This window comes from Tupaia chinensis, unplaced genomic scaffold (genome assembly GCF_000334495.1).
Source record: "Tupaia chinensis unplaced genomic scaffold, TupChi_1.0 Scaffold000377_5, whole genome shotgun sequence".
In the NCBI taxonomy this organism is placed as follows: domain Eukaryota; kingdom Metazoa; phylum Chordata; class Mammalia; order Scandentia; family Tupaiidae; genus Tupaia; species Tupaia belangeri.
The window spans coordinates 737,529-751,242 of NW_006159879.1; the positions used below are offsets into that span (position 1 = coordinate 737,529).

Here is a 13,714-nt window from a genome sequence, read left to right on the forward strand (position 1 = left end):
CAGGCTCCCCCCTGCGGGCCGGCGGGGCCGGGGGTGCCCGGCTTCATGCCAGCCGCGTCGGCCCGGGGCTTCGCTGGGGCCGACCACACGGAAGTTCTGTTCGGAGTGTCAGAAACGCCACATAGAGCTTGAGGGTAGCCAGGGATCGCTGGTCCTTCTTTTTTGTAATTAAATACCCGAAAGGTAGCACAGCACCAGCTAAATTGGAGCAGGAACTCAGATAATGCCTAATCTAACCCTCCCCTATGCTTTTAAAAAGACAAATTTTGGTAAACTAGTATTTGCATTCGGATCCCTGCAGCAGGCCTCGGAGGCGGCTGAATTGTCCTGGTTTTCACATGTCATTACGTGGTCAGCAAGTTCAGGGGTGAGTAAGTGGGGAGGGAGGACCAGGGACCGAGTGCTCTGCCGACCAAGACTTCCGGCTACATGATAGCAAGGCTTAGCTGTGTAGGCGCCTGTGTTCCTGTGTGTATGGTAGCTGCAGAATTCAGAGGAAGCATTTCAGAAACTGATGTTTTTTGCTGTAGTCAATACAGTTTTTTTTTTTTTTTCAAAGACCCCCAGATTTTAGCATGCAGTGAGTGAGGAAAGCCGGGTGGTGCTGGAGCACTGTGGCCCACATAGCAGGATACAGGCTGTAGGTCTGATGGAGCTGGAGTGGTAACTAAGGCGAGGCCCTCTGCCCCCAAGGAACTGCCTGCCTGCCCTTTCCCACCCTGTGACCAAACTCAGAAGAGTCTTAGTTAAGAGGGGAGGAGGTCTCAACTAACATTGCATGTCTTTCCAGGAATGAGTGCAGAGTGCAGGTGGACCGGTTTCCTGCTGCTAGATTTAAGAAGTTTGCCACAGAAAAGGAGGCCTGGGCCTTTGTCAGGAGCTCCGCAAGCCCGGATAGTTCAGAAGGTAGTCACCACTCACATCTGCTCAACATTTCAGAAACTGTTTTTTTTTTCTTTTGTCAAAATAGTTTTTTTTTTTTTTTTTCAAAGACCCCCAGATTTTAGCATGCAGTGAGTGAGGAAAGCCGGGTGGTGCTGGAGCACTGTGGCCCACATAGCAGGATACAGGCTGTAGGTCTGATGGAGCTGGAGTGGTAACTAAGGCGAGGCCCTCTGCCCCCAAGGAACTGCCTGCCTGCCCTTTCCCACCCTGTGACCAAACTCAGAAGAGTCTTAGTTAAGAGGGGAGGAGGTCTCAACTAACATTGCATGTCTTTCCAGGAATGAGTGCAGAGTGCAGGTGGACCGGTTTCCTGCTGCTAGATTTAAGAAGTTTGCCACAGAAAAGGAGGCCTGGGCCTTTGTCAGGAGCTCCGCAAGCCCGGATAGTTCAGAAGGTAGTCACCACTCACATCTGCTCAACATTTCACACTATTCAAAGCCTTTCTTTTTCTTTGTTCTTGCTGTAGGGCATGTGCATGGACCAGAGAGACACACAGCAAGAGGGAAAATAAGAAATCACTCCCCAGGGGGGATAGCTGTACCACAGTCCCTTCTCCTCCAGTCTCCTCTTGGGATTTTGAGTATGCACACACACGCACCCACCGTGCTTTTCAAAGTGCCAGGTCCAGAACTCGAACTGCTCAGCCAGCTATGTGACACCCAGCTGCCTTAGCCAGCACATCACCTGCGGGCCTTAGCTTTTCACGACCCTGATGCCCCGTGGTCCATGCCGTAGCTGCCTACGGGTACGTGAGGAGATACTTGGACTGGTTCCATTTTCCGGATCAAGAAATAGGCTGACAGCTGCCCAGCTAGTAGTTGTGTGGAGTCCTCACATCGCCATCGTTCCATATGTTCTTGAAAACTGCTGTCACTAGACTGAGCTGGCTGCGGCTTTTAAGGATGAGTGTGGTGTCTGTCATGTCGTGCACTTTTACATATGGAGTTTCCTTTACACTTAGAACAGAATCACAATCTGAATTTCTTCTAATTTCATGTATTACAAAAAGTAGGGTTATTTGAAGTTTAAGGCCTGATAAAAAGGGATATCAGGGACCAGCAGTTGGTGTAATGGCTATATCTCTGGACTCCCACGTAGTTGACCACAGTTCGAGTCCCAGACCCAGTGGCTTAAACTCACACCAGGCATGTGTGCATGCATGCCCAAGATCCCGAGAGGAGAAGGGAGGAGAAGGGATTGCGGAGTGACCATCCCCCCCGGGGGGTGATTTCTCACTTTCTGTTTCTCTCTGGCAAGCGCATGCGTCCTATGGCATAAACCTCTCCACACACACACACACACACAGACACACACACAGAGGGATATCAGATCTGTAGGACTAAGATGAACAGGCAATCCTGTTCTAGAGCACAGGATTTAAAAATGCGGTGACTTCATTAACTTCACATAGCGGCTTTGACTACCGTGAGCTAACACTGAGTGGAGCAGTTTCAGTCAGCATCTCTTAAAAACATTGCCTATAGGGAGGCCAGCAGGTGGCATGCTGGTTAAGTGCCTGGATTCTCACATGGCCAACCACGGTTCAAGTTCCAGACTTGGCAGTTTGCTTTCTCACTTTTTCTCTTGTTCTGTCTCTCTGGTCAAATTAAAATAAGTAAGTAAATAAATAAAGTTAAATAAAAAATAAGTTTTCCTTCTGGTCAGCTCACGGGTCGCTCCTGTCTCAGGCTCATGACAGATTCTCTCTTTCAGGACAGAAGAGCGAACCTGTAGACAGTTCGCCGGTGAGAGCCAGCAAGCGCCTGCGGGAGCCGCCATGTGGAGACGGGGATGAGGACCCAGGGCCCTGTGCAAAACATGGGAGGCAGAGCGTGGAGCTGGTCCCTGCCCTGGGCAAGGATGCCTTCTCCTACATGGGTGCGTCTGTCCTGGACACGTTTACTTAAACATGACCATCGTAAACGCGTCTGTAGGGGAAACACTCCCCCTCTTGTTTCGTTTTTTGCTTTTTTGCCATAGGGCATGTGTACCTGTCGGAGGGATACAGAGAGGGGGAAAGTGAGAAATCACTCTCAGAGGGATGGCTGTGCCATAGCCCCTCCCCTTCACCGTTCTCTCAGGACCCCAGGCACACAGACATGTACCCGGTGGGCTCCTCTAACCACTGGGTCTGGGATTCGAACTACAGAGCCAGTCGTGTGGGATCCTGCACCTTAACCACCATGCCACTAGCTGACCCTCGTTTACCACTTTTTTTTTTTTAAGAATTATTTATTGTTATTACTATTTTTCCACTTGAGAGAGAGAAAATGAGAAAGCAAGCTGCCAGGTCCAGGACTCGAACTGTGGTTGGCCATGTGGGAGTCATGTGCCTTAACCACCATGCCACCTGCTCACCCCCATTTACCACTCTGGTTTTTTTTTTTTTTGAGAGGTTTTTGCAATAGGGCATGTGTGCTTACCAGGAAGACAGAGACAGAGAGATAGAAAACGAGAAATCACCCCCCGGGGGGATGGCCACACCGCAATCTCTTCTCCATTCTCTTCTCCAGATCTTGGGCACACACGCACAAGTGCCCAGTGTGAGTTTAAGCCACCAGGTCTGGGACTTGAACCACAGTCGACTATGTGGGAGTCCAGTGACGTAGCCATTATGCCCCTGTTCACTGCTCTTAATGGGCAAAATGTGGGCCAGTGTTTATCGTCCTCATTCCCATGTGTAAAGGCTGCTGAGGTGTGAGGTCGCCATCCTGTGACTGACCAGGTGACAGAGCTGTTAACTTTGGGCAGTCTTAAGAAAACTCTGGTGCAGACTGCACGCGAAGACCCTGTGGTCGGAAATCCCCATGCTCTGCAGGCCGCGCTGGCTCCGTGAAACACCCTCTGCTGAAGCGCCAGTCCCGCCCGAATCCTAAGGCCTACTGGATCTAGGAGGGCAGGGTGGCACTGACTTCCTGTCTCCCTCACAGGAGACTTTGTTGTTGTCTACACCGACGGCTGCTGCTCCAGCAACGGGCGCAGGAGGGCGCGTGCAGGGATCGGCGTGTACTGGGGGCCTGGCCACCCTCTGTAAGTTAGTGGGGCGGGGGGGGGCACTGATTTAATTCTCCGGTGTCACGTTCTGAACTCGTGACAGTGAGGTGGGCCCTCCAGCCTGTGGTCGTCCTGTGTTCCTGCCGGAGTAGCAGCTCCGCAGGGGCAGGAGGGTGTGTGGCTTTGTCCCCTACACAGTGGAGCTTGGCATGTCCACGCAGCCCTGCCTGGCTGCACTCTGCAGCGTCATGATAGGCTGCATAGGCTGCTACACCACGTGTCCTCGCTGGTGGCACCATGGGGTGACCTGGCACACCAGAGTGCTGTGGCAGGGTGCATGAGGGCTGGCCTGGGCTCAGAACCCTTCCAGCACTGCACAACTATGATGGCCCAGGACTTGGTTCCCCTTGGTCTTCATCAGACACACGGTCGAGGTCATGGAAGAGGCGATCGTTCAGAGGCACCTGGCCCCTGGTGCAGACAGCCTGGAGCTCAGGGTCCCCGCCTTGAGCCCTTGCAGTCCCCGTCCCGCACTTCCTCCGTGGGAGCTTCAGACTCACATGCACTGTCAGGGTGGCTAGTGCAGATGGCTTCTGTTGGGCTTCACGGGTTACAGAACCCTTCTCTACGACATCTCATTCCAGCTCAAATCCTGGGAAAGCTGGACTCGTGCCCGTGTGGCACAGACTGTCCTGGCTTGAGTGAGTGCTGGTGAGCGCACACTGACAACTTCAGGGTCAGAGTTGAACTTCGCTTTGACTCTCTGTCCAACCCTTCGTCAGCTCTATATCCTGGCGCCCTTCAATGAGACGTTGGGTTTGGTTGTCAGAGTCTGCGTATGTATGCGACGCTGCCATCTTAAATAAAGTGTGCTAGCTTTTTATCCATGGAGCGGACTCCCTTTGTGAGTTAGCTTTCTCATCTCACTTTCTTTCATGCCGTTTTGAACAGAAATGTGGGCGTTAGACTTCCTGGCCGACAGACAAACCAAAGAGCAGAAATTCACGTAAGTCCCAGCTGCGCTGGAGGATGTGGGTCCTGCGTGCTGGCCTTACCCGTGCCAGCCACAGGTACTCAGTCCAGGAGGAACTTCAGGGTATGGCTATTCTGAATGACAGGACCCCAGGGCCGACTAGAAGCACAGTGGGGACGCGGTGCTCTGTGTGCTGCGCCCACACGGGGTCTGGGTTTGCATGCTGAGGCCTCGCCGTCCATGCTGGGAGCACTCCCTGTGCTGTTGTCATCTGGGCCCAAGCTGTGGCTGGGTCGTGCCATGAAGACCCTGTTGAGGGTCCCCCCGCAGCAAGGAAGTAAATAAGTAAACTTAAAGAAGAGAACAGGGGTTCTGTAGAAGAACTCTCCAGATCTGTCTGAAGTAACCGTCAGCAGGGGACTGGGACGTGGTACGCTCGCGTAGAGGTGATCCCCGCGTAGAGAGGGCTCAGCCCATGTCTTGACCTTGGCTGTCCGACTGAGCGCCCTACAGCCCGGCCGTCTGCTTGTTTCCCAGGCAGCCTGCAAGGCCATCGAGCAGGCGCGGGCCCAGAACATCAGCAAGCTGGTGCTGTACACGGACAGTATGTTCACCATCAACGGTGAGCCCGCGGCCCTCCTGCCGCCGCCCTGCAGCTACGGGGAGATGCTCTTCCCTTCCCATGGGTGGTGTGGGCGCAGGGGAGGCCCTGGGCGGTGACAGGTGACACTTGGCTTGTCAGTGCGGAGGAGAGGGTGAGGGTTTTGGAGTCCCGGGCCTCGTCTCTGGGCACTGGAGATGTAGTCATGGGTGACTGTGCTCTTCAGGGCCTCCAGGTGACCTGGCGGTCACAGTGCACTTACTGCCTCTCGGGAGGGCTGTGTACAGGGGCCCGTGTGGGCTGGGGCGGGGAGGCTTCCCGCTGGATGTCTTAAGCTGCAAGCTGTAGGCATGTACAAGGTAGAGGAGCAGGAGGCGAGTGCTCCTGGCGTGTGTCCAAGGCCGGAGTAGAAACACTGCCTAGGGGTTAAAGAGTCCAGGGTGGGGGCTCAATGTAAGTGGTAGGACCTGGCCGTGGGGCGCACAGGGAGTTCCCCTTGGGGCCTGGCTTCCTTCCGGGCCGACCAAACGTGTCAGGTGCAGGCGTGCATACCTGAAGTCTCCACTAGCTGGGAGGTTGGGGCAGGAGGATCTCCATCGTTCCCCCATCCCTCGTAAGTGGGTGGGGGTGGATCCAGGCAGGAGCTGGCAGGAGAGGTGGACCGGGGGAGGGCCAGGACACGCAGGATCACATGGCCTCTGAGTGCGCTTTCTTCCAGGGATAACTAACTGGGTCCCCGGCTGGAAGAAGAACGGCTGGAAAACCAGCACAGGCAAAGAGGTGGTCAACAGGGAGGACTTCGCGGCGCTGGAGAGGCTCACCCAGGGCATGGAGATCCAGTGGGCGAGTACTCGGGCGAATGCGCTCGTCTCCTGGTCATTAGGGCCATAGTCACACTTAACTGGGGCGGCAGATTCCTTTAAGCAATTAGATGTTGCCGGCTGAATCACAGTTCCCAGGCCGGCCCACAGCCTGGTGGTTAAAGGGAGCCGGTCCCACATTGTCAACCATGGTTTAAATCCTAGCCCCAGCAGCTTAGAAAACGTGCTGGCTGTGGGTGCTTGTGTACTCCGGGAGGAGAAGGGGTGCAGTGTGACCGTGGCCACTGGCAGTTGCTTTCTGACTTTCTGTTCCTCTGGCCAGTGCATGGACCCTCCAGCAATTAAGTAAATACAAATAAGCATCCCCGTGAAGTTAATACTGGGTGTATACCACATCTGACCCTTTCGGTGGTGCTGCTGTCAGGAGAGTCTCGCTGCGGATAGACAGCCACGCCGTGGGGCTGGGGGGAGGCTCGCGTCATGTCAAGGAGGCAGGTCCTGCCGGCCCACGCAAGGCCACTGTGGTTAACTGAGACTCAGTTATGATGCATTTTGTTAAAATAGCAACCGTCTTGTGATGAGGGCTGAGTCCCCAGCTGTTTTCCAAAATGGAAGTAGTTTCCTTACAATGGGTCATTTTTATTAAGACTTTTTCAAACGATGAAGACAAAGGTAAAACTTCAGGTACCTTCCCAGCCCCATCTCGTTCTGATCCCCGGGGCCCTGGAGCAGTTCGGTAACCTGGTGTGCAGGTCTGCTGCAGCGTGCAGGCCCGTCAGCGAGGGTTGCTAAGTCCATGCTTTCTAGCAGCCAGCACCCAGAGAGGGAGGGTATGCGTGTGTGTCACGCACTCATACATCCACCCATCGGATATGCGTGCACTTTGCCTAGAGAGCTTGCCATGCCCCGTCACTACATGGAAGGAAGGCCGCGTGCACAGGAAGGCCGCGTGCTGGAGGAGCAGAACGCGTTTCTGTGAGTGCCCATTGCAGACACGTACGATGTACGAGGGCCGTCTTTAAAGAGGTCACAGAAAACGCCTCCTGTGAAAATACTGCATGGATTTCCAGCTTATGTTTTTGCACCAAAATAAATGTGAGCTTTAATCCATAAGCCTCTCCAGGTTCCCTTGTGGCTCATGCTGTGCAGACCTGGGTCAGGGAGAACTAGCTGTGATGGTGAGCTTCAGCTGGCTCCGAATCTTTGAATTTTCTTTAGTTTTAAAAATTGTCAGAGGGCTTGTGAGCTCTCTAGAGACAGGCAGAGGGAAAAGAATGTGCCCCCAGCCAGGTGTGGTCATGCCACGGGCCCTCTCCATTTGGCATCCCCTTGGCACGTCACATGTGCATGGACTTGGGGTGTGATTTCCAAGTCGTCCTAGGACGTGAACCACGCGGCTGGCCACGTGGGAGCCAGCTCCCTTAACTACGAGGTCACAGAGCTGATCCAGAATCATTGCATTTATTTTTCTTCTTTAAAAATTTGTTGTAGAGTACATGTGCTTACTGGAGAGAGAGAGAGAGAGAGAGCGAGTGAGCACGAGAAGGCACCTCCCGGGGGGTGGCTACACCACAGTCCCTTTCCCTCCATTCTCAGGATTTGGGGCATGCATGCACACGCATCCCCGCCAGGCGTGTCTCATTAAACTTCCCATCAGGGATGATGTAGTTGTGTATTGCTCATATTCAAGTTAAAAAATAACAGGACAACTTCTATTTAACAGATGCATGTTCCTGGCCACGCAGGGTTCATAGGCAACGAAGAAGCTGATAGGTTGGCAAGAGAAGGGGCTAAACAAGCCGAGGACTGACACATGGCCTGCGCCAGGGGGGCGGGGGCGGAGCCTGTGGCCGCCGTGGAGCTCTCCCGCTGGAGTGGAGTCCAGGACAGACTGCCGCCGAGGCGGGCACCGCGCACCCTGAGCCGGAGAGGTGAGGCGGCACTCTCCGAAATGGTTTCATGAAACGTGTTTGCCATGTAATAAATTGGACGTCTCTGAGACTCGAGCATTTCATGAGGGTCCAGTGTAACGTGCCTTGGGCTCCGGCCTGCTCTGGTTCATTCCAGGCTGGCCCGCCGTGCTAGGGCTTGGAGAGGACGCTGGCTAAAAGATGCAGAGTCTGGCGGTATTCCTAAAGAGCTCACGGCCTGGCGGTTCAGGGGACTCAGTCCCTGCTTGCACGGCGCACTTGCGTGTGTGTGTCCAGGAAGGATGCGTGCACCCCACGCAGTTCACCGGGGAGTGCACCAGCCCCCGGCCCGCACATGCCCTGCCAGGCCCTCCTGTGAGTAGCTGGTCACGTAGGTGGCCCTGGCCACCGGACCGCCACGGAGGAGCAGTTATGCCCTTTGGAGAGTGAGGAGCTCGTGTGAGCCTCTGAGACATTTCTTCGGTCTTTTTGTTAAAAGAGCTGTATACCTTCCTCCCAAGTTAGACACAGTCATTTATTTTTTTAATAAATTATTTTCTTTTTGTCGTAAAATAAAGTCATATAGGAAACGACCCTGAATCTTGAGTTGTTATTATAAGATGGGTACCCTGTGTCCCCCTGGGTGGGAAGACGGGACTTCCCCAGCCACTAGTGCACGCACTCCCCTCCCTGCAGCCTGCTGCTCCGCCACTCCGTGGCAGCACGGTTCCTGACGGTCACAAAAGTGACTTCTCTGTGTCGAAGGCTGAGGCCCTGCATCCTGCGCCTGCCCGTGCAGGGTTCTGCACTCGCATCCTGACGGTGCCGCTCAGCACCTTCCTCTGTCCTGAGCCGGCAGCTGGAGCCAAGGTGCGACTAGACTCAGGCACGAGGCCTGTGGTGCAGCGATGGGACGCCGGTGTCTGCCAGGGCCCTCCCGATGCCGACGGTGGCGGGTGCCTAGGGCGTGTTGTTCTGTCATCTACTGCTGCATGGTGGCCGGGTGGCTGCCCTTCACACACCGCTTGGTTACCCTGTGGCATGCTCATGTCAGAGACAGGGTGTGTAGCAGCTCTCAGGCCCAGTTATCACCTTAGTGAACTGAAGGGAGCACCTACGGGTGTGCGTGCGTGTCCCCAGAACGCGGGTGGGTGTCAGCCTGCTTCGTGGCTTTCAGGCCAGTGCCCTTTCATCTGGAGGGAGTTCAGGTCGTAGTGTCTTGGTCTGGTGGCAGGAATCCGCACCGCCACCGCACCCTGGCCTGGACCTCCCCCCCACGCCATGTCCCCAGAGCCCCTGCACCAGGATCACGTTGCCTCCCCCTCCCCCCGCCCCGGTTGCTCCCTCTGCTGTCCCCTGCAGGCTGCCTGAGCAGGCCGGCCACGGCCCCCTGCACTGCATATACGGAGAGGGCAGGACAGGGCAGGTCGGGCGGGCTAGAGGGCACGTGCTCTGAGGATGGAGGGACAGTGCACCCCTCACGGAGAGCGAGACCCCATCTCTCCAGCCCCTCCTCTGGAACTCTGGGCAAGGAGCACAGGAACGCGGCTGTTCCTCAACCCTGCTGGGTCCAGGCCTTGAGCCACACAGCGGCCATGTGGGACCCGGCTGCCTTCACTGCCGGTCACAGAGCCGGCCCATGGCACCTCACTTTCTCCGTTCTTTTCTGGAATGAGGTTTGAATGAGCACAGGTAATACATGAAGCCCACCACGGGCCACGTAAGCTGTTGTTGAATGGGTCGTTGATAGACTTGGTAAACCAATCTTAAAAACTAGCTTCTGGGGACCAGCAGATGGCGTAATGGCTATGTTGCTGGACTCCCATGTAGTTGACCGCAGTTCAAGTCTCGGACCCGGTGGCTTCTGTCTTTCTGTCACTCTTTTTGGCAAGCGCACGTGCCCTATAGCAAAAACCAAAAAACACACATAAAAATACAAAAACCTAATTTCTGGACCTGCAGGTGGCGTGGTGGTTAAGGGCACTGGACTCCCACAGGGCCAGCTGCAGTTCAAGTCCTGGACCTGGCAGCTTGCTTTCTCACTTTCCCTCTCTATCTCTCCCTCTCTGGTGAAATTAAAAATAAATAAATAGGGAACCAGCAGGTTGTGTGGTGGTTAAAGCACTGGACACTCCCACATGGCTGACCATGGTTCAAGTCCTGGACTTGGTGGCTTGCTTTCTACTCTCTCGCTCACTCTTTCACTCTGTCCCTCTCAGGTCAAATTAAAAATGAAAGGAAAAAAGGAAGAAAAAAGGAAAAGAAAGAAGAAAGGAAGGGAGGGAGGAAAGAAGGAAGAAAAAAAAGAAGGAAGAAAAAAAAGAAGATAGAGAAAAAACGTTAAACAATTCTTAAAAAAAAACACAAAAACAAACCTGTAACTTATGGTTACATTGTCCTGGACCCCGCACCTGCTCTGTAAGAAAGGTTCCGTAGGGATAGTCGGTGGAAGGTGCACTGCCCCCACAAGTGACCCCTGTACAGGCCTGTGACCGGACCAGCCCTCGCCCACCACCCCAGAAGGGTGTGCACGCCCTGGGGAACGTCCCTGGCTGGCCCTGCCTTCAGTCGTTCCTGCAGTTCGGAGTGGGCACCACGTGCCCGGAGGGCACCTCGATTGGTCGGCCAGCCCTGGGACACTGTCAGGCGAGCACACAGATACCATCACAGAAGCATCTGCCACACAGCTGACCCTTCTCTGCCGTGCCAGCTGACGCCTTCTTCGTTTTCTTTGCTGCTCAACAGCAACTTATGGGACTCTGCCACCTTAAGTCCCATGAGCAGGCAAGGTGAGTGCTACGGCTCTTAATGCGTCCTGCTCGAAGAAAGCAGGGCTGCCCGTCACAGCGCAGGGACCCCGCCCTCTCACTGCGTCGAGGGCCCAGAGTCAGTGCCAGCCGACTCAGCGCGCTGATGCCCAAGGATCAACAGCCCCGGGCGCTTCACACGGGCAGCAAGCCAGGACACAAGACGCCCATGGCCAGAGAGTGCCTAGGGCGGCGAGACTGAGCTGGCCTGCCAAGCCCTGCCCTGGGCACACGCTCTCACCTTCACCGCGGCCTGGGCTGGGCTAGCGCGTGCGTGGGGACAAGGAGCCTTTCTGCCACGATCCGAGGAGGGCAGTGTGTAGGGTCTGTCTACAGGGGCTGTCTGGAGGGGTTGTGTGTGGTCTGTGTAAGGCCGTGGGGGGGCTGTCTGGAGGAGTTGTCCTTTCCGACTGCCCCCCGTCAGTCCTCTCCTGCGCGTTGTGGTGCGGGTGCAGGGCTGGCCCCTTCTCGCCCCCGTGGGGACCGGGTTCAGGAATCTGTGCTGACACCCAGCCCCGCCCCTGCTATGGCTCTGGGTGAGGCCCTGGGCTTCAACTCTGACCCTGGGAGGGTGAAATCTCAGACTTGGCGTTTCTCTTGACAGGCCCAGAGGACCCTCGACGCCCACTGCAAAGTGACTGTGAACGTCGCTACTGCCACCCAGGGCCACCTGCCCCCTCCACCCCCCATCCTGCCTGCTGAGCTGCTCCCCCCTTAGATGGCTGTCCCAGTCCCTGCACTGTATGCGTGTCCTTGGGATGCCTCTTTGCCTGGTCAGGGTCTGGCCCTTTGGAGAGTCGCTGCCCTGGCAGAGCCTCGGCTGTGATCCACGTGGTCCCTTGGTCTCTTCCGGGCCCTGCTGCGTCCCTGTGGGTTTTGCTGCACTCTGGGGACCATCACAAAGCCTGTAGGACTCTGTCTCTCAAAACATGGAAACAGCCTCTTCCCAGCGCCTACACTGGGGTGATAAATTCTCGTCATGAAGCATACTGTGGGGCTGCTGCCGGCTATCATGGAAGAGGCAGTTCAGGTTCAAAAGAAATCCCCATCAAAGGAGGAGCCCTGCGGGCCTGCGAGGCCTGACTGAACAGAACAGCGGCTCTCCTCTGATCCTGCCGCATGGCTGGGGCTGCAGGGTGCTGGGGGTTTTAAGCAGAGACAGGCACTCCATCAGCTTGCCTGTCTAAAGGCATCAAATTGCTCCCCCACCCCCATTCCCTCCCCAACAGGAAACAGCTTGCAGGTGGCAGCCGCTAGGCTGGTGGTGTTCCCTGGCCTGGTCCACCTTCCACGGGAGGTGGATCCCGTGGTGGAGCAGACCAGCACACCCTCCTGCAGCATATTTTAGCGGTGATGTAGGCAGAATGTAGGGGAAGGCTCCCCAAGTTCGAATACCACCTTCCTCCCTTCCTGGCCATGCGACTGAGAAGGGAGTGAGACTGAAATCCTGGAGTGGAACCGGGGCTAGGCCCGCTGCTCTCTTACGACCTTCAGGTGATTCAGGAGCAGCTCAGCCTGGCTGGGGCTTCCCAGCCTGTGAACTGTCTGCATCTGGACACCGACGTGGAAGACTGGTCCCTCTTAGACTTGTGCTGAGACCCCCGAGGAGAGGCTTAGGTAAAACGAGCCTCAGGGCAGTGTCGGAAGTCCCCGCACACCAGGTGGAAGGGACTGCTCCAGGACACATCCTAACAGAATCGCTGGCAACTGGCTTTGAAGTCGATGTCCCCTCAGCCACCAGGTCCTGTGGTCCTCGTCACCCCACCTCCCGAGCCTGCAGTCAAGCCACTGAAAAGCAAGATCTGTGAAACAAAGTCAACCAGAACCCACTGCTGTTCCTGAACTTTCCTATGAAAGAAAACCCCAAGGCCGCCACTTCACTCCGGAGCACTGGTTAGGGTCAGAGGCCTCTGCTCCTGGCGGCCCAGCCCCGGGCTCTATCTGCTGCCTGACAAGTTTGGGTCAGGCCTCTTAACCGCAGCTGTGGTGACCGGCAGCTCCTTACTAACTGCCTGCCTGAGTCGTCTCTACGTTTTGTGAAGGAGTGTGTGTGCCAGAGGGACAGAGAGAGAGGGAGAGGGAGAGGGGCACGGTCAGGCCACAACCCCTTCCCCTCTGTCTCCCTGTCCCCGCAGGATCTTGGGCACGCACATGCACCCATGCTCCCATGCTCCCCAAACTGCCGTGGTCGGGACTGGGGCCATACAGTTGGCCGTGTGGGACCCGCTCACTAGACAGAGATGGGGAGACAGAAAGCAAGAAATCACCCCCCAGGAGGGGTGGCCATGCCACCATCCTTTTCCCTCCTCTTGGGGTTTTGGGGGCACATACACCCAGCATGATCTCAAGCCACCAGGTCCAGGACTCAAACCATGGTCGGCCACGTGGGAGTTCAGAGCCTTGACCACTATGCTACCTGCTGGCCCCCAACAGTCTTTAAAGCGTGGCCAGCCAGCACCTGGCGCTGTGATTGGTGCTCCTGAGTAGGGAAGGATGGAAGCAGCAATGCACACGGGTGGCAGGCGGCTTGGCAGTGCCCCGAGGACTGTCCGGGTGCTCCTCCCCCTGGCGCTTCCATTCGCACTCAGTGAACTATTCTCTGGCCACCAGGTGCCAGCTCATGCACTCAGACCACAGGCATACGCGGGCTCGGCGGTGCAGGT

At 55.9% G+C, this 13,714-nt stretch overlaps 1 protein-coding gene across 1 annotated transcript in view; it reads left to right on the forward strand.

Moving 5' to 3' along the window:
- RNASEH1 (ribonuclease H1) overlaps nucleotides 1–8,369 on the forward strand; it is a 9,110-nt gene extending 741 nt beyond the window's left edge. The window contains exons 3-10 of the mRNA XM_014589771.2: nucleotides 791–884; nucleotides 1,180–1,339; nucleotides 2,659–2,823; nucleotides 3,876–3,975; nucleotides 4,891–4,945; nucleotides 5,450–5,534; nucleotides 6,232–6,356; nucleotides 8,058–8,369. Of these exons, the coding sequence (XP_014445257.2) occupies nucleotides 791–884; nucleotides 1,180–1,339; nucleotides 2,659–2,823; nucleotides 3,876–3,975; nucleotides 4,891–4,945; nucleotides 5,450–5,534; nucleotides 6,232–6,356; nucleotides 8,058–8,144 (871 nt within the window). The 3' untranslated portion in view covers nucleotides 8,145–8,369. The remainder of the gene's footprint in view (nucleotides 1–790; nucleotides 885–1,179; nucleotides 1,340–2,658; nucleotides 2,824–3,875; nucleotides 3,976–4,890; nucleotides 4,946–5,449; nucleotides 5,535–6,231; nucleotides 6,357–8,057) is intronic.
- Nucleotides 8,370–13,714: the final 5,345 nt, after the last annotated feature.